Raw genomic sequence first — 27,848 nt, forward strand, 5'->3', positions numbered from 1 at the left:
ATCAATAGATTAAAGAGGTTGCTATCAGAATTCATTACCTGAAATGGCCCTGCTCATATTGTATACAATTTTACAATGTTCAGAGCCGGCTCCCTGCAGAGAAAGTTTCCATTGCATTCTGGCAGGCAAGCTGTGCCCCACAGCCCTGAGCCCTTTGCCATCTGTTCCTCTAAAACCGACATTGCCAGAGATGCAGAAAAATAACATTTATTTAGCCATTCAGCTTGTGGCTGCTTGGATGTAGAAGTGAGTTACCAATAATGTTTTGGAAAAAGTCCTGGATCTGAATCTTGTTTTTTTTTTAAACCTTGCACCTGTTTGTGGAGCAGCCTGGAAGCCTCACCTGAGAGGACTGGATGTTCTCCAGAGAGGGAGGAGAGCGTGCAAGCAGCAGCAGGGCAGGCAGACAGTGCGATGTCTAAGAGATGGTGAAAGTGTCAGGAAGAGGACACAGAATCAGTTTTTTTCCTCTTTACTCATCAAAAAATGAACATGTCAGCAAGGGTTGTGTTTGGAAAAGGGCACCTCACTCCCAAGCAGCTCTCTTTTGCCTTCCCCGAGGCCCTGAGGAAAGGTGCCCGCTCCGCAGGAGGAAAGAGGAGGATGTTCTCTTTTTCTCTCAGGTGTCGGCTGGGCATCATCAGAGGGAGAACCAAAGGTAACATCTACAGAAAAAATGAACAAAAGATTTGTTTTTATTGTTGTACGATCCAATGCACTGTGTTTATCTGTAACTTAATCCTTCAGCAACCAAAATCTTACACATAACCAGGGGCGAATCTAGTCATTTTTACCTGGGGTGCCAAGATGTTTTGGCACTGTAGGAAGAATGCCCCTGTATGGATGAATTCCTCTTGCATGTCTCTTTTTCTCACTTCTTCTTCCTCTCAGTTCTGTCCTGTCTGCATTATTTTCTTGCATTATTACATTTTACTGTAGCCCTGACCTACAGTAGGCTAGACAATATGTAAAACAACATCACACTAGGCAGAGGCAGCAAGTGTTTTTTGGACTTCACTCAGTGGAGTCAGAGTGAAACAAGAGGGGAAAACAATGGGGGAGTTAAGTGCAGCAAATTTTGAAATTGAACCTGCACTGCTGTTGTGAGAGCTATAGCCTCGGCTTATGGGGCATCCACCTCCATCAGTATAGATATCTAGGCCGTCTGTGACACACAAAGCTTCGTCCAGTGTTGGGTTGTCTGAAAAGATCTGTGGCCCTTGCTTTTGATGAAGTGTGTCACCCACTGTTGCCACTACATGGATTCTACTGAGCATTATGGTCCTTTTTGTAATTTAGGAACTGAAAATTTGGAGAACAGGCAGTGCAAACGTTCCCCTTTGCTCCACTTTACATCTGCTTCTGCAACTACTGTAGGATTAGGTTACAGATCAACATAGTACATTGGATCTGTGCATAAAAAGTGTTAACGTGAGCATTTGAATTTTCACTCTCAGGGGTTAAACGTGAGTTTGTGTGGGACATTTTTGTCCTCTGGCTCTTTTCTTCTGTCACACATTGATCCCTCTGTGCCTTGTCTGAATTTGTCATTTTGCTCCTCTGACATTAGCTTGCAGCTGGCACCAATCACCATCAGATGGCAGTGTGGGTAATTTGATCAATGAAGAAGCTGAGATAACAGACTATCCTGTCTGGAATGTGTGAATGTAAAGTGAAAATGTTGCCTATTTTCAGAAGGCTTGCTTTACAAAAGTGGAATTATATATATGTCATAAGGTTCAAATTCAGATTTAATTTGCTTTTTCACATTGCACATTCTCAGTTTCTGTTTGCATGCCAAGGTCAAAGCAAATATTCGGCCTCTATCCCTCATACCACATCTAGCTAAGATTAAGCATAAAAGAGTACATTTTTATTATAATCAAACATTTGCTGCCTGTTCCCAAAGGTTTTTATCAGCACAACACACTGCTCCATCTCTTGATTCTCTATACTCTGCTAGAAATTAATTAGTCTCGCTCTGAAAGACTACGCTCGCTCACATTGTAAATGGGGTATTAAGGACAAAAGTCTCTGAGGAAATTATCTACACCAAAGAGTATTGTGTCCACTGGAACAGCTGACTAATTAGGCTTCATGCAACAGCAGGTAGAAACATGGAAACATTTATTTTGTAGTCCTTTTACACATCTGTAGTAAGGCCATTGTGGGAAAGGGTATATTCATTGTATTATATGATCTGTTGTGTATGTTCTATCTTTTTTAATCCTCTGCATCCAAATATCAGTACGTACAACTATTATTGAAGCAAATACCGACACAGATGAGGTTCACACCCTCTGCCAGTAAAGCTGGAAGAGGGTTTGTTGTCGCCAGTGGCGGCAGTGACAGGTCAGGAAGTGGCAGGCGTCGAGGCTTGTGTCCATGACAAATGGTCAGACAGGTGCAGCACTCTGTGTTTGGGTGGAGGCCAAAGATTAGCAACAAGCCCTTAAACCCTCCTTAGGGAGAAATATGAGAGGGCCAGACCTCATTTCTACTTTTCCCAAGATTGCAAGTGTTCCCTTTCTTCTTTCTGAATATCATTCATTTATTTTCAAGCAATCACCTCAATGTGTCAGCCACGCCTGTCAATAATATTTTCAAATCAGTTTTAACTGCAACACAAGCAGGCAGCTGTTCTGGACAGGAATTTTGCATATGCAGTATGTGCTTGAGTGTGAGAAAGATTGTAGCTTTGTGTAGATTCTGTGAAATGGGTGCAGTCTCTATGTGAGAAAAACGTGACACTGTGCTGGGCTGAGCCTGACGATGAATGTGCAGGTGGTGTTAATTGTGCAGAGAGTTAAGTGTGTGCCGTTTCTGTCGTGTCTAGTCTCAGTGTGTGTGGGTTGAGGATGGTGGGAAATGGATAAAGTGTGTGTATGTGTGTGTGTAGGGGGGGGAGGGAGTGACTATCGTGTGTGCCTGCCTCACTGAACCCCTCTGGCAGAGAGAGGGAGAGAGGGAGGGAGAGCACACTCTAGCTCTGTGTGAGGGAGAGAGGGGTTATGTGTGAGCTCATGTGAGTGTATGAACAGGGCATGATAAATCCTCTGGAAAAAAAGACCAACGATTAGTAAGAATAGCTCAGAAAAGGGACCACAGCGAAATGGCAAGAAAAGGACAGGAAATATTTCCCTTCTTGCTTTGGATTTTATAGAAGAACAAAGCTTAGCAGAGTGTATTTCAGTAGTAGAATCTGCCCTCTGCAGCTCCACAGACTTCCAGAAATGTTGGATTTGGAGCAAAGGAATAACAAAATGGAAACGTTTTTGTTTTATCTGAGTGGCTGAGACCTGCTCTCTTGGGTCGCCTAGTTTTTTTCCCCCTCAGGTGGAACCTCGGCTCTCTGCCCACTACTTAAAGATCAGCAAGGTTACGTCCAGAGGGTGGCTACGCTGACTTAACTACCAGCCATGCTGTGTGGTTTGAGGAGGGACACCAAAAACAGCATTGGTAAGAGCACCAAACTGTGATTTTTATTCATAGCCGCAGCAGGTCACTGATCACCTGTACGAAGCTGCTTATCTTTGTAGTTTCTCTGTGAGTGGTAATCATCACATGCATCATAGCATAGCAGTGAAAGATTACCAGAGATTTAAATGTCAGTGGACTTGACCACCAGCTCTTCATAGTGTCCTGCCATGTGTAATTAGGGCAGATATAGCCACACAAACTGGGTCTGGAAGGGCCTGGTTTATAAATAAAGTTTTACATCTTAAAATAGCATTATGATTTCATTGTCATTGTCAGTACTGCCCCCATATTTAACCTACATTCTGATTGGATATCAGAGATACACAGCGCCCTGAATTAACTTAGGAGTTAATTAACTCGCTACATATTTATGCAGTGAGGGAGAGTTTTATTTTTACTCAGCAGGTTACTTTAGATGCAGAGTCAAAGACGAAGACAGCAGAGCTAAGATTGATTAGGTGTTTCATTGATGGTGCTGTTTCTAATCTGCTTAATTCTGGCTCTTAGTGTGTGTGATGGTTATTTTAAGCTGGGGGGGAGGATGGCTCCATGGTACTGTATGGCGTTAAGTCACGTGCAGCATGTTGGGGCCGCGTAACCCAGAGCAAATGTTGCCTTTTGACTGCAATGACAGCTGCTGGACTGTCAGGGCCCCCAGGAACCTGTGTGGTTACAAGGCTTTTGCCTAGCCTAACGTGTTTGTGATGTGTCACTCGCTTTGTGTGTGTGTGTGTGCATGCCTCATAGCTACTAGACACAATCTTTATGCAGAGATGTTCTGTACATCACCATAACATGCATGTCCAATGGAGGTATTTCTGTGGAAAAGGGATTGACTCATTTGGCGCATGAGGGCTGATTTTTCTACTTCTTCTTTTGCTCCTTGTGTCCTGGAGCTGCTCAAAGGTTTCAGGTCAGTGGAGGTATGACAAAAGATCTATGCCTCTCAGCTGTCTAAGGGCCTCAGCTTCAGTTGGACAGATGTGCAGACGTGATGTGGACGGAGATAAAACAGTGGGTTTGATGCCCTCTGAGCACTTCCTTCCCCCACTTCAGTCTATACAAATCAGCACAGATAAAACAGAATGTCAGAATAACTGAAATGGTGTTTTTCATGTCCAACTGATACTCACAGGCCAGGGATGTTACTTCTAACAGATTTGATATCTAGGTTCACATTCTTTGTCCTACAGGGGATGTAGGATAATACTACGTCAGATCCATCTTTTCAGCCCATATTTGTTCACACTTCATCAATAACAGCACAACGATTTAGCATACAGCACATGTGACTATGTATATAATGACAACAACTATGTCTTATTACTTTATACTGTGAAATTCCATTCCAGCTGCAGTATATGGAACTAACATGCCCTGTTCACTCTTCTTGAAAAAGAGCTCCTGGCACAGCTCTTTTTTTAAGTTCATAATGTGATGTTCAATCACCGTGCTGGATAGCTGAAAAGGTAATCTGCAGTGGACAGGATTATGGAAGTGCTAAGTCAGTTTCCTCATCACTGTGACTGCTGACATGGTTGCATGGCTGCATTCAGGTTTAGATGGCTGGACGGTGGCTCTTCTAATCTGGGGACAGCCCTATGCTGTGTCAGAAATGGGTCCCACTGTGGGTGAAAAAAAAATCAGTTTCCTTCAGAGCAGATTGAACGCTTCCCGGATTTCTGTAGCAGCTGCTGTAAATGACATGAAAATGATGATTTCCTCTCCATGCACGAATAGTCCATTAAGTGCATGCTGTTCCTCTAAGAAAATTCCCATGCTTTAGCAGTCGCATATTTCAAACAAATGAATGGTTTTCAAGGGTCTTTTCTGCAGACACAGAGGAGCTATTTTAAACTTATGACCCGATTGTCATGGAAACAAAGAGGAATGCCCTCTCAGGCTCCTGAGTTCAGGCTGATCACTCTGGTTCAGTAAGTGCCTGACTGATGTGGCTGTTCTGCACGCAGAGCCCCCAACTTTACCTGGGGTGGAGTTCAAAGCATTTAAGTGTGGGCTGCTGTCATGATGGGGTGACCATGTTCATTTAGCCTTCTGCTGCCTTTTTCCACACATATCCTCCCCCTGTCTCCGCAGATGAAGGACCATACTCAAAAGGGAGCAAAGATTCCGGGGCAAATGACCAATCACATTCATCCCGGAGGCGCAGCCTTTCAGGTACAATACAGTCAAATCTGACTTTGTTTTGTCTGTTGTCTGATTCATGCAACTGTTTTCAATACACCTATGACCTAAAAAAGAGAAAGAGTCATGCCATCTTTGTCTTTCTCTGCGTGCCTGTGGAGCCCTGTGTCGGCTGTGTTTTGGTTGATGCTGCTCTGTTTAGAATGCTTAGATAAGGTTAAAAAATGCTTGTGTGGCACACCTGTCATTGGTACTAAAGCACAGTGGGTAGACTTCATGTTGAGAAACAGCACAGCACAATGTGGAGCAGACAGAATGAGTCCTCTGATGACACTACGTAACTGCATATCCATCATTTGATGTCAGACTTATTTTTATTCACAGCTAACTGGCTAACCATCTCTGCCTTGCATGATTCTTGGTCATAAGAAAGCTATATGAATATGCTTTGTGCCATTTACATGGCATCAGAGAGCTTTGCCAGCTACCTCGAACTTCACTAAACGGCATGGATCTGAACATAATCCATGACATAAGGTAAAAAGTACTTTGGTCAGAGCAATTTACTGGCAATGGTAGCCCAGTAGGTTTGGATGAATTATGCCGCTATCCACTAAAAGAATATTTCCGCATTAAGTGTCTAGTTAGTTTTTTAAATCAATTTCCTACCTGTAATGCACTGGCTACAAAACTGATTGTAAATGTAGTTTTTTAAACAGTGTATAAATTTCAACCATCAATATTAGTACTCCTTGTGTAGCTGTCACAAAGATTCCCACACTAGGAGAGATTTGAAGGAAAAGACAGGAATGTGAGAAAATAAAGTTAGGGGTCATGTGTCAGAGAGCATTTCTGTAAAAAAAAAAAAAAAAAAAAGGATCTAGGAAAAAAGTCTTTCATTGCCTTTCAGACAAGGTGATTCTGTCAAGCAGATGCTAATGTTGACTGTGGCTCTGTGCCTGCATCTGTATCTGTCAGCAGAAGAGTATCGAGGAGTGACCACAGTGGACCTGATGAAAAGGGAAGGCAGCAACCTTGGCCTCACCATCTCCGGAGGGTCTGATAAGGATGGCAAGCCCAGAGTGTCAAACCTGCGGCCAGGTGGGCTAGCTGCCAGGTGAGATCTCTGCTCTGTGAGGCACCTAAAGCCTGACAACCATAGCAAGCTGTCCGGACTTGTTTCTCTGTCTCAATAAATGCTCACGTGTCGCAAACTTACACCAGTAACCGTAGGCGGGTTGGTAGATCCGCTTGATGTCAACTCAGACTAATAACGTGGCATTAAGTCCCCGTGACAGATGTGTGCATGAACTGTTTGTTTTAGGTGCTGTAGATTTTCAATTGACTGTATCATGGCAATTCATTATTTCATTATTATTATTTCATTCATTATGAATGGTTGTGAGCTTGATTTTTTTAATATATTCAGTGATTACTTATTAAGATAAAACATCAACCACATGAAAAGAAATGTAGTGGGAGACTCACATTTGATGATGATTAAGTAGCATGTGACTGAAGTACAATGTGCGCACACACATATTTTTTGTAAGAATGACACAGCCCCCCCTGAAAAAAAAATGTCTTGGCCAAATATGCCACCGCTTGTCAAGTCCAAGGAGGTTTTAAGACAGACACTGTGCTAATTCTTCCAAGCAGCTTGTCTTCCCACAGCTGAGTTCATGCTTGTGTGGAAGTGCTAGCTAATTTACTGGGTGGAGAGACATGCAGACAGACAGGAGAGCGACTGGGCAATGACATAAAGTGTGACGAGAGTGGACCATGATGACAGGCCGTCCAGCCTCCGCTGGTTAAGACATCTCTCTGTCTGCTGTCACTGCTGATTGGCAGTAGCCCAAAGGTGAGAAGGGCAAGCAGGGCAGAACATCTATTTAATTAATTAGCTCTCCAATGAGCAGCACATTTACTCAGAATGTGATGTGAGACACCATCCCTGACAGCCTTTGATGAGGGGAAGCTTTCAGTCATCCCACTCCTGAATCCTGGGTGCTTTCTATACTGGAGCCCTAAAATCCTTGACAGAGATTTAACAACTATAATCTTTTCTGTAAATATAATTTAAACATTAATTTAGATTACACAGACGTGTCGTAAAGTCACTCAAAGTGGCTTAAAAGCTCTCCCACTTTACACATGTTTGTAGGTGTTAAAATAGACTCCTGATTAAGATGACTAGAAAATGGGCAAGATGTAAATTCCATGATACATTCAATATATATATATTTGTTTTGTTTTTTTTGGACCAATTTCTGGTTAAAAAATAGCAATTCAATCTTACTCTTATTATGCTCTGTGTTCCACCACCACGGCCAGAGATTTCTGATGACACAGAGATCTATGGCGATAAAGCAGCAATCTCTGGGGCTGAAAAATGAGGCCAACATGGAAGTGCAGTTCCTTAAGTGGCCTCTTGAGGCTGGCTCCAATTGTGACTCAGTCCACCACGCAGAACTCCATGTTAAAACAAAACAATTAAAGACAGAGTTGGTTTGTATAGACACTTTCCTGATAATGACAACTGTGGGAGTCCCATCATGGATTAGCAGAAAGTCAACTAAACGGCTAGCACAATGGAGATATGTGGAGCCACCACACTGAGCTTATGATTCTTTAAGAAACCCAAGTTACTCCAAGCATCCTTTTCTGCACTGTATAACTGTGTATATCAAACTATGTACAATAGCGTGATAATATCTGCTAGCTGATACAACAGTGAGGCTCCATTTTCACTTGTGCTACCTCGGGGGGACCATAGTTGTTGTGCTGGAGCTGCCTGCTTTCCTTCAGTATGCTACTGAATGTAGATGAATCCTAATGGTCTGTGCATGATTTTCCACAGGAGTGACCAGCTGAATGTAGGAGACTACATCAAGTCAGTGAACGGCATCAACCTGTCAAAGCTTCGGCATGATGAGATTATCAGCCTGCTGAAGAACATTGGGGAGAGAGTTGTGCTGGAGGTAGAGTATGAGCTGCCTCCCTTTGGTAAGTGAAGTCCGCAAGATGATGATTTTGATTGACAATTTTACCATTTAGAGAAAATGGTCAGATATTCAGGGAGTATCTTTAAAGTAAAAGTGTGAAATTTCAGCCTTGCTAAAGAACAATTGAACCTAAAACTTTTCAGCAAAATCAGCCCGGTTTCAAGCTCAACATCTTTCCACCTGCAGATTACTAAATCGATGCTTATTGGGTTTCCTTGCTGGGCCTCATAGACAGAGTCTGTCCCCGGGTGCTGCACCATCGCTCTGAATCATTAGAATGGGTCAAACACAGAGAATCAAGTTACCCACAGAGCTTAATTAAATCATATCTCCACAACAATTTGTTCATTCGCCTCATTCAGCACTTCTCAAATGTTAGTAAAATCAAACACTGGTGCTTTTTATATATCTCTAGTATTTGCTTCTATCTATAGCTTTGTGGGATTATGGAAGTGACTAATTATGTCATTTTCTTTTAGTTCAGACACCTTCAGGAGTCCTAACCAAAACCATAGAGGTGTGTTTACACAAAGAAGGAAACAGTTTTGGGTTTGTGATGAGAGGTGAGTCAATGGGATGTTTTATTTTATTTTATAGCACACTGTGTCTTTTTTTTACTGCTTCTTCCCTTTTTTTAACAGGAGGCTTCCATGAAGACTGGCGCAGGTCACGTCCTCTGGTGGTTACGTACGTCCGGCCCGGGGGTCCAGCTGACAGGTGAGGATATGGACAATGCAGTGTCCACTAGACATAGTGTTTGTGTACGTATATACAAGTGTAGCTATTTTTGTGACTTGTATGCATGTCAGCATGCTTGAATGAGCCTATTTACATTATTGTGCGTGTGCATGCATGCATGTTGCTGTATTGTGTGAATGCAGATGTATGGCCTCGTGGATGTGTTTTACTAATTGCTTTATTAAATCATCTGCTGATATTCATGTGGAATATTTTAAGAATTTTTAAGAATAATGCATCTAAATGATGTAAAATGAAGAACATTTACATGCGCATATTATTATTTATTTTCTATGAGCTCATGCTCAGGCCACTGCTTATAATTGTGGCTGTGACACATATAGAGTATGTTATCTTCAAAGCAAAAAGGGCACTGCTCATCCCGAGGCGACTACAACACTGCACTTTTCCCCATGAAAACCAAAAGCTCCAAAACACTGGAGCAAACATAATTCACCATCAAAGACTTTACAGCCGTTTATCTCCTTTATCCTTCATCTCACCTGGGAGGAAACACTCATGTGGAACAGTTTAATCATTTACTGTGACTGGTGCTTAAACACTTGCATGAGCATCTTTTTGCTGGTTGACTGTGTTTTATTTATTTATTTTTCCTTTTTTTTATCCTTCTGTGCATCTCCAGAGAGGGCACTTTGAAGGCCGGAGACCGAGTGTTGAGCATAGACGGGATGCCTCTGAACAGAGAGAGGCATGCTGACGCTTTGACCATGCTGATGCAGAGCAGCCAGGAAGCTCTGTTCCTGATTGAGTATGACATCTCTGTCATGGGTGAGCTAACACCCACACACGTGCATGTGCAGGCATGGTAGGTCTGCATTGCTCTGAGGGTAAATATTGCAGCCGTTTGGCTGCGTGGATGTGACTGAGTGTCGGTGTTGGAGATGCCACCAGGGGAGTCACACGGGCCCGAGGGCACATTTCAATAGAGAAAAGGGGTAGATGGGTCATATTCTATTATTTATACTCCAAAATCATAAAACATATTTAAAAAGTACGTTTTCAGGCTTTACATTATCAAGTTTACGCATGAGCCAGAAAAAGTAGCACTATATCCTCTATGAATACAATGAAACCATACATTTTTTATATGGATTCATCAAAAAGAAATACTCTAGAAGTCTTTTGCACCCCTTTAAATATTAAAATGAACTTTTAGTTTGACAGACACAGTCTTTGGAAACATTGACAACTATTTAAAAGTAAGTTTTTATCTATTTTCAGTGTGTGTTTGATGAAGGTCTGGATGCAAGGCATAGGTTTGTAACAACAGAAACACTGGTCGGTGAACTTAAAGGGGCAATAGAACATGTCTATAAAGATAAATAAGTCAGCATGAGAGCGTAATATCCTCATCATTGGGTTAGAAAGGAATAAAAATTTGCTACCAAACAGTGGAGCTCACTACATGACTAAAAGCCTAATTATAACCTCCATTTCGTCATGGTGACTAATTCTCAAGATTGCACACTTTGCACTAGTCTATGCAAAAAATAGGGCAGGTCACCAAGGACAGTTGACACACATTATCTATCTGTGTGGGGGAATTGAGCATGCAGACCTCCTGCCTCCAAACTGAACTCATCTAAGGGTTCACAGTGATAAGAAAACGCATTCCACAATTAAAATCTAAGAAATCCAAACGAGATATTTAGTCCGTTCATTGTGTTTTAATTGCTTGGTCACAGCAAAGACATCGTCTTTACACTGAGTAGTACAACACTTTGTCCTACAAAACATCATCGCTTACTCAAAACATTTAACTTTTTCTGTCTATATATACAAGATGACGTGTCCCTTTGTCATTGCTGAAGTCAAGACAGTTAAATGTCAAAATGACAGGACAATGAATTATGTTTCTTTACGTCATTTCTCATTGGGACTTACAATACATTCAGTTACACAACAAGGTCAAAATTCCTCTTGTTTCACAGGAAGTAGTTATAGTTAACTATATACTATAAAGTTAAATATATGGCAGATGTTTGTATGGGAGCATACATTGACCATCAGCAGCTGTGGGAAGCACACCAAATCTAGTCACATATAAGCTTTTATTATTCCCTGTTATGACTGCACTCTGATGTATTTGTGTGTTTTATTTCTTTCAGAGGCTGTGCAGCAAGCCTCAGGCCCTCTGCTGGTGGAGATAGTGAAAGGCCATTCATCCACCCTGGGAATCAGCCTCACCACCACAATCTACAGGAACAAACAAGTCATTATCATCGACAAGATCAAGCCAGCCAGCGTGGTGGAGAGGTGACAACAAAACTTTCAAAGCATTACCGTCTCTCCTGACAGAAAACTTTGTGACATAATCCGCCTCTCTTCTGCTGCCACCCTCTCTTCAGGTGTGGAGCACTGCATGTGGGAGACATCCTTCTGTCTATAGATGGGACCAGCACAGAGCACTGCTCTCTCATGGAGGCGACACAGCTACTCGCCAGCACCTCGGAAATTGTCAAGTTAGAGATTCTTCCAGCCAGTCAGAGCAGACTTCTCGTCAGGCCGCAAGACACCGGTATGATCTGCAAAAAAGTCTCTTACAAAGCTAGCAGAACAATCAGCACCAAGCAAAAACAGGTGTCCCAACACATACCATGTCAGGTGCTATATCCCAAAAGTTGCATTTCATAGTGTGTTCTAGCCAGCACACTTTTCTAGCTGTTATTACTCACAATCCTTTTCACAGACAGAGATTAATCACATGACTGAGCAGCCAATAGAGCAGACATCATTATAAAACAACAGCAGAAGTGCTGTTTTGTTGTCTATCAGATAAATGAAAACTATCACAAACCACTTTAGTCACACACTTTCATCTTTACACTACGTGAGTAACAGGGTCAAAGGTGAAGACACCACTGTGCTTTCTAAGGGCAGCTGTCATGAGTAATAAAAGTAAAAAGTATTAGTGTGGACACTGGAATGAAGCCACAGATGACCAGGACAGAATGTGTCATGTTCATGTCAGAAACATTTATGCCCAACTGGGAAAGTCTACGTGAACACCCACCAACTCAGAGTAACCTGGCAAATTTTGCAGTTTAGTCATTTGTAAGCTGCGTATCTGTCCCAGAACTACCTAACATTATAATTGATGAAAATGACAAATAACTCCGCTTTGTTGTCATCTGTGCATGGGACATTGTTCCAGAAGTGTTCTGCTTTGTTCAGATGCAGTTTTGTGAACCTCAGTCATGCTTCCATGTGCTTTTTAGACAGAAGAGGGTTTATCCTGGCAGCCCTTCCAAAAAAGCAGTAGGCTACTTGTTCAGTAATCTTATAATTGTGCTGTTAGGGACATTAACATATAACATTTAACATGCTCAGTGAGGCCTGTAGGCTCTGAGATGTAGCTCTTGTTTTTTTTTCTCTCTGACCAATGCACAATCTGACCTTGGGGTGAATTTGCTCGGATGTCCAGTACTGGGAGGACGGACCCCTGTCCTAAATGCTTTACAAACAGCTTTCCATTGCTTACTTCTTTGCTTCTTGGCATTGTGTTAACACACACCTTTTGATCAAATCATGAAGTGCTGATCATTAGCAGAACTTGGCTGCATGACTGCAAATGTGGAGCCTGACTCCCCATCTCTTTAAATAAGACCATCAAAGTCTATATCAAAGCATCATCAAACACTTTAAAACTAATTCACATTCAGCCAGCCAAAGTGATTTAAAGCCGATGTCTTCCTTGCATGCAGTTCCAGTGTATTGTCCTCAACATATGCTATGACTGCTCTGCTTTTAGCTACTTTACCTACAGCTGTAAAGAGCCTGGCTGCCTCCCAGCTGCCTTCTAACATGCACTCTGAATCAGCCTGTGTGTGTTCATGTGTGTGCACGACTCACAGCCGGCCACAATCCCTCTGGCTTTGGGTACACGCTTGGCCTCTTATGCATACCAACAAGCAACACACAAACACAGACACAGACACACACACTTTTTCTGTCAGAGATCATGTTCTTGCCACATTCTGCAAACTTATTTCTGGGTCAGCAGCTGCAGGGACTCCTTAACATGTAGGCATGGGAGGAACCACAGAACATGACAGCAAGAATATAAGCAGGAGTTTAATCCTACACAGGATCATTGAATTCTTTCTGTTGGCCTCTTTTAGCTTTGGCTGGCAGTGTCCTATTGTCATCATTATTACTGATGTATTTCGTATAATTTATAGTTAAATCCTTTAAATTCTTAACATAAACAATGTGTAGTCTGGAGTAAAAGGGATTGAAGTGAAGTAGGACCATTTTACATACTGCAGCGATTAATTTAAAGGGACAGTTCACCCAAAAATCATGTGTTCATATTTTTACTGTGGCCTGCAGTGCTGTTTATCCATCAGCAGTAGATAGCTTTAGTGTGAGTTTAGGAGATATCGACCGCAAAAGATTTCTGATTTTTTTTTTTTAGGATGATGGACCTTACTGGCAACCCACATTAAAACATACAAATATAAATGGATAAACAGCACTGTATTTCACAGAACTACAAAGGAGAACATTCTCTGGCTACTTCTTTGAACTACATTGTCTCCTGTGGATCACTGGACTGCCTCTATTCAAATTGCAGCAAAGACATTGCTTTCCTCTAAAATTCCAATTCAGTTCTTGAATGAGGCGCTATGATGAGACAATATTTTCACAGCTTCTTTCCCCCTCGGGATTAGGCATGATTATGAGATGCAATTTGTCTAATCTGCTCAGGGGATTTAATAAGACTGATATGGCCAGTAAGAGATTAGGAGTTAATGTTTCCTTTCCTACCATCATAGATTGAAAGCATCATTTCCTGGAGAGATTCCCTTAGGTGAGCTTAACATAAGCTCTCAGAGCCAGCGCTTTGCAGGTTTGATTGAGTCAGATAGGAACTGGTTTTCATGGAAAGGGGTCTATAGGTTCTCCTACATGTGTTCTGTTTATATACAACTGGATGAAACCAGGTTTCTTGTGTGTGTGTGCAGGCGCTACAGCCATCATCCATGTTTCCAGCAAATCCTCCATTCATGTGATCAAGTTGTCGGAGATTAGACCCCTGCAAATGAAGCAGCAAGGATTACTGTCACATGTAACATTCAGTGACAAATTTAGCTGTGTGAATGTGTAAAAGAAAGCTAATTATTGAGGTGTGTCGCGTACAGTAGGTCAGCTGTTTCCTTTTGAAGGATTTAGAAACATAGTTTGACTGAATGCTTAGTAGTACACAGGCTAACATGACAGATAAGATGCCTTTCAGCATAAACAACAACTCTGAATATCTCCATTTCGTTCACTGTCAAGAGCAAAATGGATGAAAGTAAAACACATTCAAACAGCCAATCAGATGCCGAGCCAGACTTTGCATTAACACCAATCAGTCTTTCAGCTGTGTCCAATCAGGGTCAGGCCACATGCCTCCTATCAGACTTCCTCATCATGCCCGGAGGTCAGCTGTCTATTTGTGCACCTACAGGCTCTTTAGAAAATGAAGTGAAAAAAATGATCTTCAGTTTGCACTCAGCTTTTCGGAAGGTTGCCAGTAAAAGTAAGATTATTTTGCTTTCCCATACAGCTCCTTGTGTCTAACTGAGTCTTTGATGTTCATCAAAATACATTAAACCACAGGATTTAATTTAGTGTACCATGACAAAGACATTAAATATCAATTACTCTGCTCTGAATCATCCTCCAGGCTCTGTTTGTGGTGTGGTTCTAATTTAGAAAGTGTGATTTCATGGGTAGATTTCCAGAGAACTGCCCAACAGCAGAGTGAGTCTGTCTTGTTTTAATGGATGTGTTTTCCTCCTTTTTTCCACTACTGCAGTTAAAGTGCAGAAAAGCAACCATCATCATTGGGACCAAAGCAGCAACTACTGCCATCCCCCACATGCCAGCCACAGCAAGACATGGAGCAGCCCAAGCCACCCACACAACCAGCAGGACCACTGCAAATGTAAGTTATCATTTGTGACAGCACTGCTGCTGGCGAGACACCATAGCAGGAGCCTTTTCTTCAATACGATTGTTAAATCTTTCTGCTGCACGTTCCCATGGGTGTATGCTGCTACGTTTTGCTCTGCCTGCACTGCCTTTTCATACATGAAGTGCTGTGTCTCCTTTCAGCTTTGGTCAGTGGTGGCTTCTCCCCTTCCTCCACAGCCACGTCAGGCTTCAGCAGTCAGGGGAGCAATACACTACCCTGCCCCATCCCTCCCATTGCCCCCACCAGCCCTCGCAGCTCCACTGGCAAGAGGAGGAACAGGAAGAAGGACCACAAGAGCTCACGTATGACAAATGTGTCTTCCTCCATTTGCTGCTACATTTAAAGACTCAATTCAGTCAAAATACAGAGAAAAAATCAGCAAAATATGGATTAAGTAATCATTCTGTGATTAAGCTCTGCTTGACAGCAATGTAATACATTGCCTTAAACTGTACCATCCTGTGCAGCCTTTATATATATATATATATATATATATATATACACACACACACACACACACACACACACACACACACACACACACACATCTAGATTATTTGCATGTGTGTTTTAGAGATACTGGGTTAAAAAACTGCAGCTGAAAAGCTCAATAAGCAATATCTCTTCTCGGAAGTCAGTCAAAAATCCAGACAATCTGACAGAGAAGCAGTCAGGATGGATGAAAAGCACTGCATGCCACATGAGAAACAGGAATATTCCATTTTAGGGTGAACCATCCCTTAAAGTTGAGCCCTTTAAATGCAAACCACCTCTCCTCCTGTTTCTCTCAGTGGGTGAACAGATTTGACTGATCACTGACGTCAACATGACTGACGTAAACTCCGATTAAGTGACTCATTCCCTTTCCGTTCTCATGTCGTCTCTGTGGGCGCATGTCTCTTCACCTCACCCTCCTCCATGTTTTTTTTTCTTCTGTCTCCCACAGTCCCTCTCTTTGCTCCATTTATCTGCCACTTCTGCACTGATATCTCTCTCTGATGTGTCCCCTCCCCTCCCTCTATTCTCCCCTCAGTATCTCTAGCGTCCAGTTCTGTCGGCCCAGGGGGGCAGGTTTTTCATGTGGAAACGAGCGAGGTCGTCCTGAGGGGGGATCCGCTCACAGGTTTTGGGATCCAGCTGCAGGGGGGTGTCTTTGCCACAGAAACCCTGTCTGCTCCCCCAGTCATCCGCTTTATTGAGCCCGACAGCCCGGCTGAGAGGTAACACAATGAGACACCTAACGAATAAACAAATATCATATATGGAGTCACCTTCATCTGGAGGGCCCTGGCGCTAATCATTCAGCCTGGCAATGAAACAACACATGTGGAAAGAAAAGGCTAATTTTAGCTTGCAGTCTCAGTGGCAGTGTTTCAAATCACCACTGTGTTCTCTCATTCATTCACTATAAAACACACATTATTCTATAGTGAGCTGTAAACTAAGGTTCAGGACATTTTGCATTTTTGCCTATTTTACCTCTATGGTTTACAGCTTGACTGGACAGTTTTTTTAGCTGTATATTTTGCAACCAAACCTATAAAACAGTGCTGTGTGCAGGGCTAAATGCAATCCTATATGTGTCTGTGGGGTTTTGTGATGTGTTTTGGATTGTTCAGATGTTTTTTTGTCTGAGTTTGTCTGATTGTCTGATTAGAAGTTATGCAGTTAGGTGAATATGAGGTGATACCAGTATTTCTCATTTACTTCTAACATCGCAGTCAACAAACTGAGGACTGCTAAACAGGCGTTGCAGTGATTTAAAAACTCGGGTGACACTAATAAAATAAGTCTTTGGTGTTCATTTTTGATTATTCTCTGCTAGCAACGGGTCTCCTATCTCTTCATGTCAATGAGAGAGAGAATGAGACCACAGATTCTAAATCTTGACACTAAAGAAGGGAAAGGGGAGATTTTTCCTAACTTGCTTTTGGCCCGTTGCTCACAAGTTGAATTTTCCTCTATAGTATCTTGTTTTTCTTCATCTTTAAAAGACAATCCAATAGACTCTGTCAGATATTGATAAGGTCAGCAACTTAAGTTTGTTGTGTGTTCTTGGTAAACTTTGAAGCTCAGCAATGAAGTCATGGTGGAAGTCCATTTATCACGCATTCTAAATGAGGTGTTGATACAGCTACTGAATTCTTAATGGTTAAAATCCCTTTGTAGTATCCTGTACTGTATTGATTGAGCCTACATGTTGCAGTCTAATTAACGCAAAGCTCAGACAAGGCCAGAGTCAGTTGCTGTCTTGCAAGATTAATGAAGGTGTCTGCCGGCAGTGTGGGGCCGTGTCCCCTGGGTCTTGTAACATAATGAGTCCGGCAGCAGCAGTTGGACAGGAGTGACTCAAGTGCAGCATCCGACTGTGATGTGGGTGTCTCAGCCTCCGCACAAGGTTAATGAGCAGCAGTGCTTTAGTGAATTAATGTCAGTTGACAGTGCTTCAGTGTTGGCCCTCACAATTAGGGGTCTGATTAAACGTGTTACATGTGATTTTTTTTTTCTTTCCTCTTCTTTATGTGTCACAGAGGTAATTTCAAAGTTCAAAAAAGGTCAGTCAAAATGTCTTTGTTTGTCAAGCCGAGGGGCCACTTTCATTTTATAATGGCCTTTTAAACACTCACTGTTTGTGACATACAGTGTTAAAGTTAATGACGGGGTCGCCCATCAAAGTCCAACAACCTAACATGCTGATGGTCGCAGGGAGCTGAAATGAATCCTGATCATTTGAGCAATGTTTTGCCATTTTAAAGTGTTGTGTCACATACACAGTTGTACATAGTATAATGCATAGTGAAATGTTTGTGTACCTGTTCCAGCCAAGCGGCAACCTTCGGGGAACAAAGTTGAAGCCCATGCGGAAGTGTCAAAACTTGTAATTCACGCTGCAACAGCTGGGGGTTGGCTCCAAAAGCGAGTAATTTCCCATAGACTCCCATGTTAAAATGGCCGACTTCACAGCAGAAATTAACATGTTTACAGCCTGGTACAAAAAATCACTGTGGTCTCAGATGATAGGTTCTCTTCTAGTGTCAGTTGTACGGGGGGTGAATTTTTTTACAACTCACTCGTTTCAATTGTATTCGGACTTAAAATTACGCCTAATTATGGGCGTTGCCGCTTGAGTGACAGACAGTTGACGTATCACAGCGTGAGTTTCCTGCTCCCACGATCGCCCGCCCCCTAAACCCCGCTCGTGCTCCCCCTCTTTGTCCATATTTGAGAGTTTTGGCGGACGTGACGCTGCCAACATGGCGGCGGTCATCACGTCCCGGAACCTCCCACCGAGCCTCAAAACGGCTCTTCAGAAACAAACGGGTGACGTCACGGAAGCTCTGTCCATAGTTTTTACTGTCAATGGTTCCAGCATAGGTATACACATACAACAGTAAGCATGGTAAACAAAGTAAAGGTGAAGTCAACTAAAGGCTACTAATATGAGGCATATGCTTACAGACAAACGGCCATGCCAAGCATTACATCCCCTACTGCAACTATTAGTCCTGCCATGATATTTGACAAGCTTGTCATCTGTAAATCTGGCTTTATTGTTAAAGATGATTGAAAGTAAATTATTTTTAAAGAAAAGCTTATGTGCTCTGTGTGTGCTATGTTAAAAGGTTAAAAAATATGTCTACAATCTTTTGTTTTTACATTTTGTCATTTGGATTTGTTTATCCCAAATATTAGGTTATTTATTTCTTCAGGAGAAAAAAGTCAGACTGTTTGTCTTGTGTATTTTGTATTTTGTGTGAAGGTGTGGGCTGCTGCAGGTTGGAGACAGGCTCTTGTCTATCAATGGGATCCCTACTGAAGATGGTACTTTGGAGGAGGCTCATCAGCTGCTCAGAGACTCAGCTTTGGCTAATAAAGTCACAGTGGAGATCGAGTTTGATGTCGCAGGTATCATAAGAACAAATAATATCTGGTTATTCTTTGCCTTCCTGCTTTGACATTGTCTTTCCTCTGTCTCTGTTAGAGTCTGTAGTTCCCAGCAGTGGCACCTTCCATGTTAAACTACCCAAGCGGAGAGGAGTGGAACTGGGCATCACCATCAGTGGTGAGCCTCAACAATGTGATATCCAGCAGGGGGCAGTATTGCTCAATAATACTAGATATATTTAACTCTGCCTTGAATCAGTGTTCTGTGATCCATAAAACTGAGGCTTACAAAAGCATGAAAGGCGCATACCTCATTATCTCTGAATAATACTGGCCTGTACTAACATTCATCATCACCCTGTGTGTTCTAACTCACTCTGGAAAAACATGAAACGGAAGCCAAGTATAAGCAGTTTAGTAAAAAGAATGAGCTAAAATGTTTAGTCAGAGATGAACATGGTTTCATTCGGATATTGTGACACTGAATTAAAGGCTAAACATTTGATCTTTGTCTTGTTTTACCAGCAAGTAAGAAACCCGGGAAGCCCCTCATCATCTCAGACATCAGGAAGGGAAGCATAGCACACAGGTATGTCCAATCATAACATCAGACAGATGACAAGATCATGTTTTGTCACTATCTCAGGGTTCAGGGGGAGCAAGGTTTTCTTGCCTTATGTGAGAAATGTTATGTCCACTGTGTAACAAAAGCCTAATTGGATTGAGCTATCAAAACTGGATCAGTAGGGCAGAGCAGCTACATCACAGAAGGACTCAGTGTTTATTAGGTTGAGGGTGAGGTTACGGTCACCCCCAAGGATCCCACTGAGACACTAGGCTAATAGGATTCTAATGATGAGTCAGGAGCTGCAGCAGCTTTCTGGTCCCAGTTTAATAGTTATGATCCTCTCTCGCTCTTATGTCCGACACAGAACAGGCACTCTGGAGCCTGGAGACAGGCTGCTGGCCATCGATGCTGTGCGCCTGGAGAACTGCACCATGGAGGACGCCATGCATGTCCTCCAACAGGCTGAGGACATGGTGAAGCTACGAATCCAGAAAGATGAGGACAACATTGGTACACAAATACCTTAAAACCCCAAATATAACCTTTTATCCCGTTCACACGCAGTACTGGAAAGTTTATCCCAAAAGCAATGTCTAAATAAACTAAGCAAACTAGGGTAATGAAATACATCTAATCTATTACATTAGCATTAAAATTAACAAGTACATGTAAATTAGTTAAAAGTAACGCCAATTAAATAAAAGGCTGCATACATGCTGTAGCATCAGTACAAACAATCTTATGTTATCAGCACCCTCATCAGACATTTACATTATGTGATCTACAACATACTGCTCTGTTTAACACTCCTTGTCTAACTTTATAATTAATTTTATTGTCAACCTTGATATAATTTTTGTGTGTGTTGTAGATGAGTTGGAGATGTCCGGCTCCATAATATACACAGTAGAGCTAAAGAGATATAATGGACCGCTGGGCATTACAATATCTGGCACAGAAGAGCCCTTCGACCCCATCGTCATTTCTGGCCTCACCAAGAAAGGTCTGGCTGAGAGGTGAGAGTTTGGGGTGAGAGTCAGGAATGGCAGGCTGGCAGTGAATGTAATAATTTTAGAAGATGGCAACACATTAAGCAGAAGCCAATTAAAGTCCTGAGTGGAATTCTTTCAAAATAAATGAAACAGTAAACAATGGATGTCTCGTCTTTTCATTTCATAACAAGAAGCCTCTTTGTCTCCGACTCGGTCAGCGCGCTGGCAGCCTGACAGGCTTCCTGGCATGCCTGTTGTAGTACTGTCTGGTATAATCTGGTATCTCTCCTCTGCTCTCCTAACCTTACAGGACTGGGGCCATTCATATAGGAGACCGGGTCTTGGCCATCAATGGAGTCAGCCTAAAAGGAAAGCCACTGAGCGAAGCCATACACCTCCTGCAGATGGCCGGGGAGTCCGTCACCCTCAAGATCAAGAAACAAGCTGATTGTACATATGCTTATTTATTATTTTTTTGGATTGATATTTTTCAAATAGGGTCACAAAAATAAGGCATAATTGAAAAAATAAAATACGGATCCACATTAAAGTAAAATATTCACCTTTCTGTTTAACAGCCTAAAACATGCCGCTTGTGAGTAGAAAGGTGAAAAGAGACAGAAGAAGCACCCTACGAAAGCAAGAGAAAATATTGTCGATAATAAAACTGTATTTCTTGTTTAACTTGAAACTCGCTTTATTCCCAGTGTCTGAGAGCCGGAGGCCTGCAGACAGAGAAGCTTCCTTTTTAAGCGACACTGAGGATGAACTGACAGACTCCCACAAGACCAGCAAACACTCTGAGATCTACTCAGCCACTGTGCCCAGTATAGACTCTGCCATGAGCTCCTGGGATAGCTCAGCATTTGATGCAGGCTACTACAGCCAAGGTGAGATCTGCTGTTTACGTGTAGTCTAACAGTCACTGTTACTTTCTCCTTATGACTTATCTGTGATTTTATTTTTTTCAGGGACATATCTTCACAAATCATCAGACATACTACTCAATCCACATGACTGGAGGCGACCAAAGCACAGGAGCCAAACCAGCTCCGCCTCCGCAGGCTTAGTCCACCACACAACCCTGTATGATGGAAGATTCACTGAAGATGAGTGGGATAAGATACCAGGGTAGGTGCAGTCTGTTCAGAGAGTTTGGGAAAAGTGTTTTCTATTCCAGAAAGTATTTTAGCTGTGGAAGGGGCTGCAGATGAGCTGTACAAGACAAATGGGACACACCCCTTTAAATTGTATTTCTATTTTATATTTCAGTTTATGAAAATATTACAATTTAATTTGTTTCAATAAACAATATTTTGTTCAATAGCTTCCATATCATGTGTGATAGTGAAGTGACTTCTAATTATTATTCTAATTTATGTTCTGTGACCAACTGACTCTGAATATGAGATGACAGGCGTTGATATATATTGACATTAGAATCATGTGCCAATGAATTTGTCAGCATAATCTCCATCTGCCAATATATCCCAATGATATTTGGTATATGTTGCTGGCCCATATGCTAAATCCACCACCGCCTCATTCAAAAGGTTGTTACCTGCTTTCTGGAACAGAGCCCTTTCCCTTCTGGCAACATCCTGTTTTATGTCAGTGCAGCTATAAGTGTTTTTTGTCATTTATTTTTAATTTATTCTTTGGTTAAATAGTCTGTCCTTTAGCAAATGCTTTTAATTATTTGCTCTTTAAATTCATTGCCCAAAGCCCTTTAAATTATTTTGTCATTTTGTCGCATGCTTTCATACATGTTTTGCCAAACTGTCCTTTTCTCTTCTTTCTCAGGTATTCTCTCTCTCATCTGCTTTACTAACTGCGCACGAGCTCTTTGGTGTTTCACATAGATCCGTCTTTTTCTGTGACCCGTCCACACACACAAAAAAGGTTTCCTCAGACAGCATCCAAAGGGCCCAAGGATACGTCAGCCTTATCTGTCTCTTCACACTTCTTTTTTTTTCCTGAACTTTTGTGTCACATGCTTTCAATTACCTGCTTTTTTGAGAGTGACGTTACCTTTATAAATTTGAACTCTTATAAGGCTTTGTCTAATCTAGTGGACCCCCCCAGCTTTTGAGCTGTTACGAGAGAATTTTACAGTTTGTGGTCCTGAGAGATTTTCCGAAAGGACTCTCCAGCTTGGCAGCCCAAAAATCTGCATTTCCCATGCTGCTTTTTGTACGCAGCACCGGCCTCCAAACAACAGGGCTGCTCTCATGTTCTGGTTCCTGCATTGTCATAGATTCATCAGCCCCCCTCGTTGCCATGGTACCCTGAACCAGGAAGACAGCTTCTGGTCCCAGGCTCTGCAAGACCTCGAGACCTGCGGCCAGTCAGAGATTCTCAGGGAGCTGGAGGTAGGCCTGCCTGTCATCTCCACCCCACCCTCCTGCAACTGTTTTCTCCTACTGCTTTGTCCTACTCATGTATTCACAGACTGGTGTTGGCCTAAATTAATATGCCAGATGAAGCATTATGATAATCATCAGCCTGTAATCTGTTATTAAAACTGACAACACAAGCTGAGCACCTGCTGCCATAGTGACCGAGGAAAGCTTTTGTACAATGCCTTGGCCTCTAATCTGTGTATGCTGCATGAGAAATAATATGTGTGTTCACAATGGTAATGGTCTGTTTTTTCTTTTTAACACATGTGCTCTAACAAGGCCTTTTATCTTTTAGGCATCCATGACAGGTAGTGCTCTCAGTCTGTACCTAGAGGAGACCAAAACCAATGAAGACTCAATGTTTCATTCTGACATTAGCCCCATAAAAAAAGAAGGAACCATCAATGAGATTAAACATAAAAACAGCCTGAACAAGTTGGTTGGAGCCGAAGACGTACCATCCAGGCTCAAAGGGGAGCCCTCTGAAGTCTTGTCCCCTACAGGCCTGGCACTACACAAGGTGAAAAATGTAACCCTTAAACTACTGGTTAGTTAAAAAGTACATGCACAGTAACATTCCAAATTAGGGGGAGTCTAGCCTGTAGCATGATGTCTGCAATAGGATTTACACCTACTCATGTTTGACACAAAAGGTAGAAAGTAAGGAATGTGTATAAAGCAAATCATTTGATCATCATACAAAGTGGAAAAGCACACAGCTAACTTGTGGTATGTAGTCTACTAGCATGTTGGCTTCAGTGTCCTGTCAGCCTGCCATCAGCAGGAGGGTCCCCCTTTTATGAGCCAGGTCCTGCTCAATGTTTCTTCCCATTAAAGGGGAGCTTTTCATTGCCACTGTTTGCATTCCAGTGCTTACTTGGGGGTCAGGCTCTGGGTCTCTGTAAAGCGCCTTGAGACAGTTGTGATTGTAAACAACACTATAAAAATGAACTGAATTGAGAAGAAACATGTCATATCTGTTGTTTTGTCAGGCTTAAAAATCTTTGAGCTCAGCCAACTGCTGGATATTAACGTTTATTTGTCATGTACCAATGCTGCACTCTGTACATGGCAAGTTATGTCTAGTGATGACTTTTGTAGCGTGAGTATCTTCAAGTAGCATAATGAAGTGGGTAAGGTGTGGCCAAAGTAATACTATAGTATAATACTTCAGCTTTTAGTGTTGATCATACAGATTAGCTGATTAGCAGTCTGAGCTGGCTTTTTACAGGCAAGCAAGAATTTAAACTTCTAACGTACAGAAATATAATCACATCATACATAATCTTTAACTATTTCACACATCTTTCACTTTTACCTGGCATTATAACCATTTGTATTTTTTTGCTCATTTAAAAACAGAAGATGTTCCTTTAGTGCAGTTTCCTCCTCTGTTGTACTAACACATACTGCTCATTGGTACTCTATGAATATTTTACTGATATCCTATACGTACGATCTCAGGCAGGACCTAAACATTTCAGCAGAAATCTGATCACACTAGCTGAACGTGGCACAAACAACAGTGTCCTGTGGGAACACATGCAGTTATTATCCCTGCGTACCTCCTTCACTTGACTCGTTGGTGCTATCTGTACAGAGTAACTGGACCCAGTGGATACATGGCCAGTCAGGACTTGCAGTGGATATAAGACAAACACTCATTATACAACACTAGCAGCTGCACATGCTCTGACCCCGGACTGCGCCTGCATGCACCCTTAGATGCCCAATTGGTGTGATCTAAGCACCTTGCTTTGCTGTGTTTCACTGGCTTGCGCTGATGGAGCACAATGCAGTCCTGCAGAGTGGAAATGAACAATGTTGTCAGTTGACACAACTTGCGTGATATCATGGAAAGTCATCATAACTCCCACCTTAATGCTGGTTTTCTTCTGTCATGGTTAAACCTGCTGACCTTGTTAGAGGGAACATCCAAATCCAAACAGAAACGAATGACAGGGAGGTATGTGGCTGTGGTTACTGTAGCTGTAGAGATTATAAAGGGTGCAGACACATTAAAGACAGATGTATTGTGCAAAGCCAGGCTACAGCCTTCTGCTCAGCCAGTAAATATACTGTAAAGTAAAACCTTTCAGGTCAAGGTATTTCTCAGCGTACTCTTGTTACTCAATATTTTTGTCCAGGACCTGATTTAGGGTATATAGTTTTCTAACTGGATTTGTTATTTATTATTTCTGCATACAGGATTTTCTCTATCTTTTATTCTGTGTTTGCAGGTGACCATAAGAAAGGACCTTGAGAGCCGTGACTTTGGTTTCAGTGTGTCAGATGGGCTCCTGGAAAAAGGGGTTTTTGTGAACATGATCCGGCCAGATGGTCCAGCTGACCAAGCTGGGTTAAAACCTTTCGACCGCATTCTTCAGGTACTGTAAAAGTCAGCAAAAGTTTGACATTTTGGGAAATATGAGAGTTAGACAAGAAGATCCATACTTGTCTTACATACTGTATGTCTATTCAGTATGAACTGGAGCCAATTAGCCTAGCATAGTATAAGACTTGACATTAAATATAGCCAGCCAGCAGTAACCTTAGCTTAAAATTAGAGGCAGGGGCAACGGCTAGCAGAAACTGTTCATAGCTGTGGTAAATTTAAAAGCTGCATTTGATGACCAACAATACATACTGTCCCATTTCAAGCCTTCTACAAATAAAATCCTACATTCTCCATGTTGAACCCAAGTGTTTTTGTGCAATAGGGCACATTTTAAAGTTTTAAGCATAGCCAGTGGTTAAGGAGAACAGTTCCTTATGTGTCACTGCAGCTGTGTCAACGGTAGATCATTTGCAATGGCGAGTAAGGCAAATTGGGAAATTATGGGAGCTCTTTGTAGGCCACAGTGTGTCTATGACTATGGTCAGTTTAACCTTTGAAAACCTACAAAGACCTACCTTCTTGGACCATATCATTTAACCAATACTGGCTCCTAACTGAGAAGCTGTTAGTACGGTACTCTTAATCCTAGCTTAAACACTACTTGTTTGTTTTTATGTTTCAGGTGTGTTATTGTTCCTTCAGTTAAAAGGAATAAAAGTCAGTGGTAGATGAGGTAGTGCATTGCATTTCACTAGTAATTATCCTCAGGAAACCACATGGCTTCTGCTCATACAGTATTTATAGACAAAAATTGGTTGCATTCATAATTGGTTGTGATTTTCTAGGTGAACCGAGTGAGGACCAGGGACTTGGATTGTTGTCTAACTGTGCCCCTAATTATGGAGGCCGGGGACAGCCTGGACTTGGTCATTAGCAGGAATCCACTGGCAACGGTAGCAGTAGACTCTGAGTTGGCCAATGACTGTGACGGTACCTCAAACTCACTGTTCTGCTTTACCAACCACAGAACCAACAGCATTGCCCTGTGATCACAAAGATAGACACCGACTGTTGGGACCACACACGGTTACACGTGGTTACGTGTGTCACATTGTACCTTATAACCAGACCTTCACACTGTTAGGCAGACCTCTCTGCCTAACGGCATCTCTCACAAAGTTACAAGTGCACGTGTTCATGATTGCCAGTTTTAGTCACTGTTCACATGATGCAGTTTACACGAGGCCACCCCCCCAACCTCCCTTTAGTCTCCACAGGCAAAGCCACATGCAGTGGTTATATAACAGGGGAGTCATAGCTTCTGACGGAGCCAGGATGTCAACACACATGCCTGAGCTCTGGAGAGAATCAAATGCTGCACACATTCAACTGCATACCATTACTCTCTCTATGCGCTCTCACTCAAGAAACATAAATGCAATTTTCTTTTTCACGATTGCACTCAACTACACTCAGCTGACCCACATGCTGTATAAAACACTCTCACAGATGCACACAGGGTGTTAGCGGACTCACAGTTCAAGGCATGTTGCACCGATTTGAGTAATTCCAGCCATCATTTGGCTCACTGCCCTGGTTTCCAGTCTCTCCTCCATTGCTGCCTGCCCTAGAGAAGGGACAGTGCCTCCAAATAGACATAAGGCTCTCTTGATACTTGCCAAGAAACATTAACTATATTTTAATGGCTCTTATATGTAAACACCACAGATGCTTGCGAGGACACTCTTTCTGTTTTATATTGGCTTAGTGGATTTTTTTTTGTGCACATGTACGGTACAATGATTTTTGTCTTAAGTTTCACATTTGGGGAGGTTTTTCCAATGCAACCACATTTGTCTATGAGTTACACTTTCACTGTATGAGTCTGTCTTCATATGCAGCTTAGCACCAGAAGGACTCGAGGGCTGGCTCTCACCAAATCATCACAGCAGTAAGGTTTTCACTCATTAGGTTTAGCTCTTCTATTTGCAATAGGTTTGTGTCCTGGCAGTATTAATTGGCATGTTGAGTATGCAAAGAGTTTATTCCCCGTCAGTAGTTCTTCAAGGTTATTATATAAAAGTGTACTGGAGTTACTGAGTACTCCTTTTTTTAATCATGACATGGTGTTTTTATAAAACTGTTTGTGTAGGAAATGTGAGCTGCTGATCTGACTAAATCTGAGGAAACAAAACATTTGTTTCATTTTCCATGTGGGCTGATGTAAGCATGTTGTGCAGAAGCTTATCAATCCTTGGGACCATAACCAGATCTGTCTTCTACTAAATGTCATGTTGTACACAGAGGCC

General features: G+C 42.1%; 1 protein-coding gene across 1 annotated transcript; it reads left to right on the forward strand.

Annotated features, from left to right (window-relative positions):
- Positions 1-486: 486 nt before the first annotated feature.
- LOC114438436 (glutamate receptor-interacting protein 2-like) lies at positions 487-27,833 on the forward strand. Its single transcript, XM_028409779.1, has 24 exons — positions 487-658; positions 5,578-5,658; positions 6,604-6,742; positions 8,486-8,631; positions 9,110-9,193; positions 9,272-9,347; positions 10,012-10,157; positions 11,498-11,645; positions 11,738-11,907; positions 15,196-15,324; positions 15,495-15,656; positions 16,388-16,574; positions 19,115-19,260; positions 19,337-19,417; positions 19,765-19,828; positions 20,172-20,317; positions 20,679-20,823; positions 21,110-21,249; positions 21,507-21,689; positions 21,771-21,930; positions 23,057-23,171; positions 23,497-23,721; positions 25,442-25,588; positions 26,385-27,833. Exons 1-24 carry the CDS (start codon positions 487-489, stop codon positions 26,586-26,588), a joined length of 3,396 nt encoding a protein of 1,131 aa, XP_028265580.1. The 3' UTR covers positions 26,589-27,833.
- The last annotated feature ends 15 nt before the right edge of the window (positions 27,834-27,848 follow it).

The sequence above is a fragment of the Parambassis ranga genome, chromosome 7, assembly GCF_900634625.1.
Source record: "Parambassis ranga chromosome 7, fParRan2.1, whole genome shotgun sequence".
Taxonomy (NCBI): Eukaryota; Metazoa; Chordata; class Actinopteri; family Ambassidae; genus Parambassis; species Parambassis ranga.

Coding starts and splice junctions, on each gene's coding strand:
- LOC114438436 (XM_028409779.1), top strand. CDS start 487: ATGAACATGTCAGCAAGGGTTGTGTTTGGAAAAGGGCACCTCACTCCC. Junction 8,632..9,109: donor GTATGAGCTGCCTCCCTTTG/GTAAGTGAAGTC, acceptor ATTTTCTTTTAG/TTCAGACACCTTCAGGAGTC. Junction 16,575..19,114: donor CCCGACAGCCCGGCTGAGAG/GTAACACAATGA, acceptor TTTTGTGTGAAG/GTGTGGGCTGCTGCAGGTTG.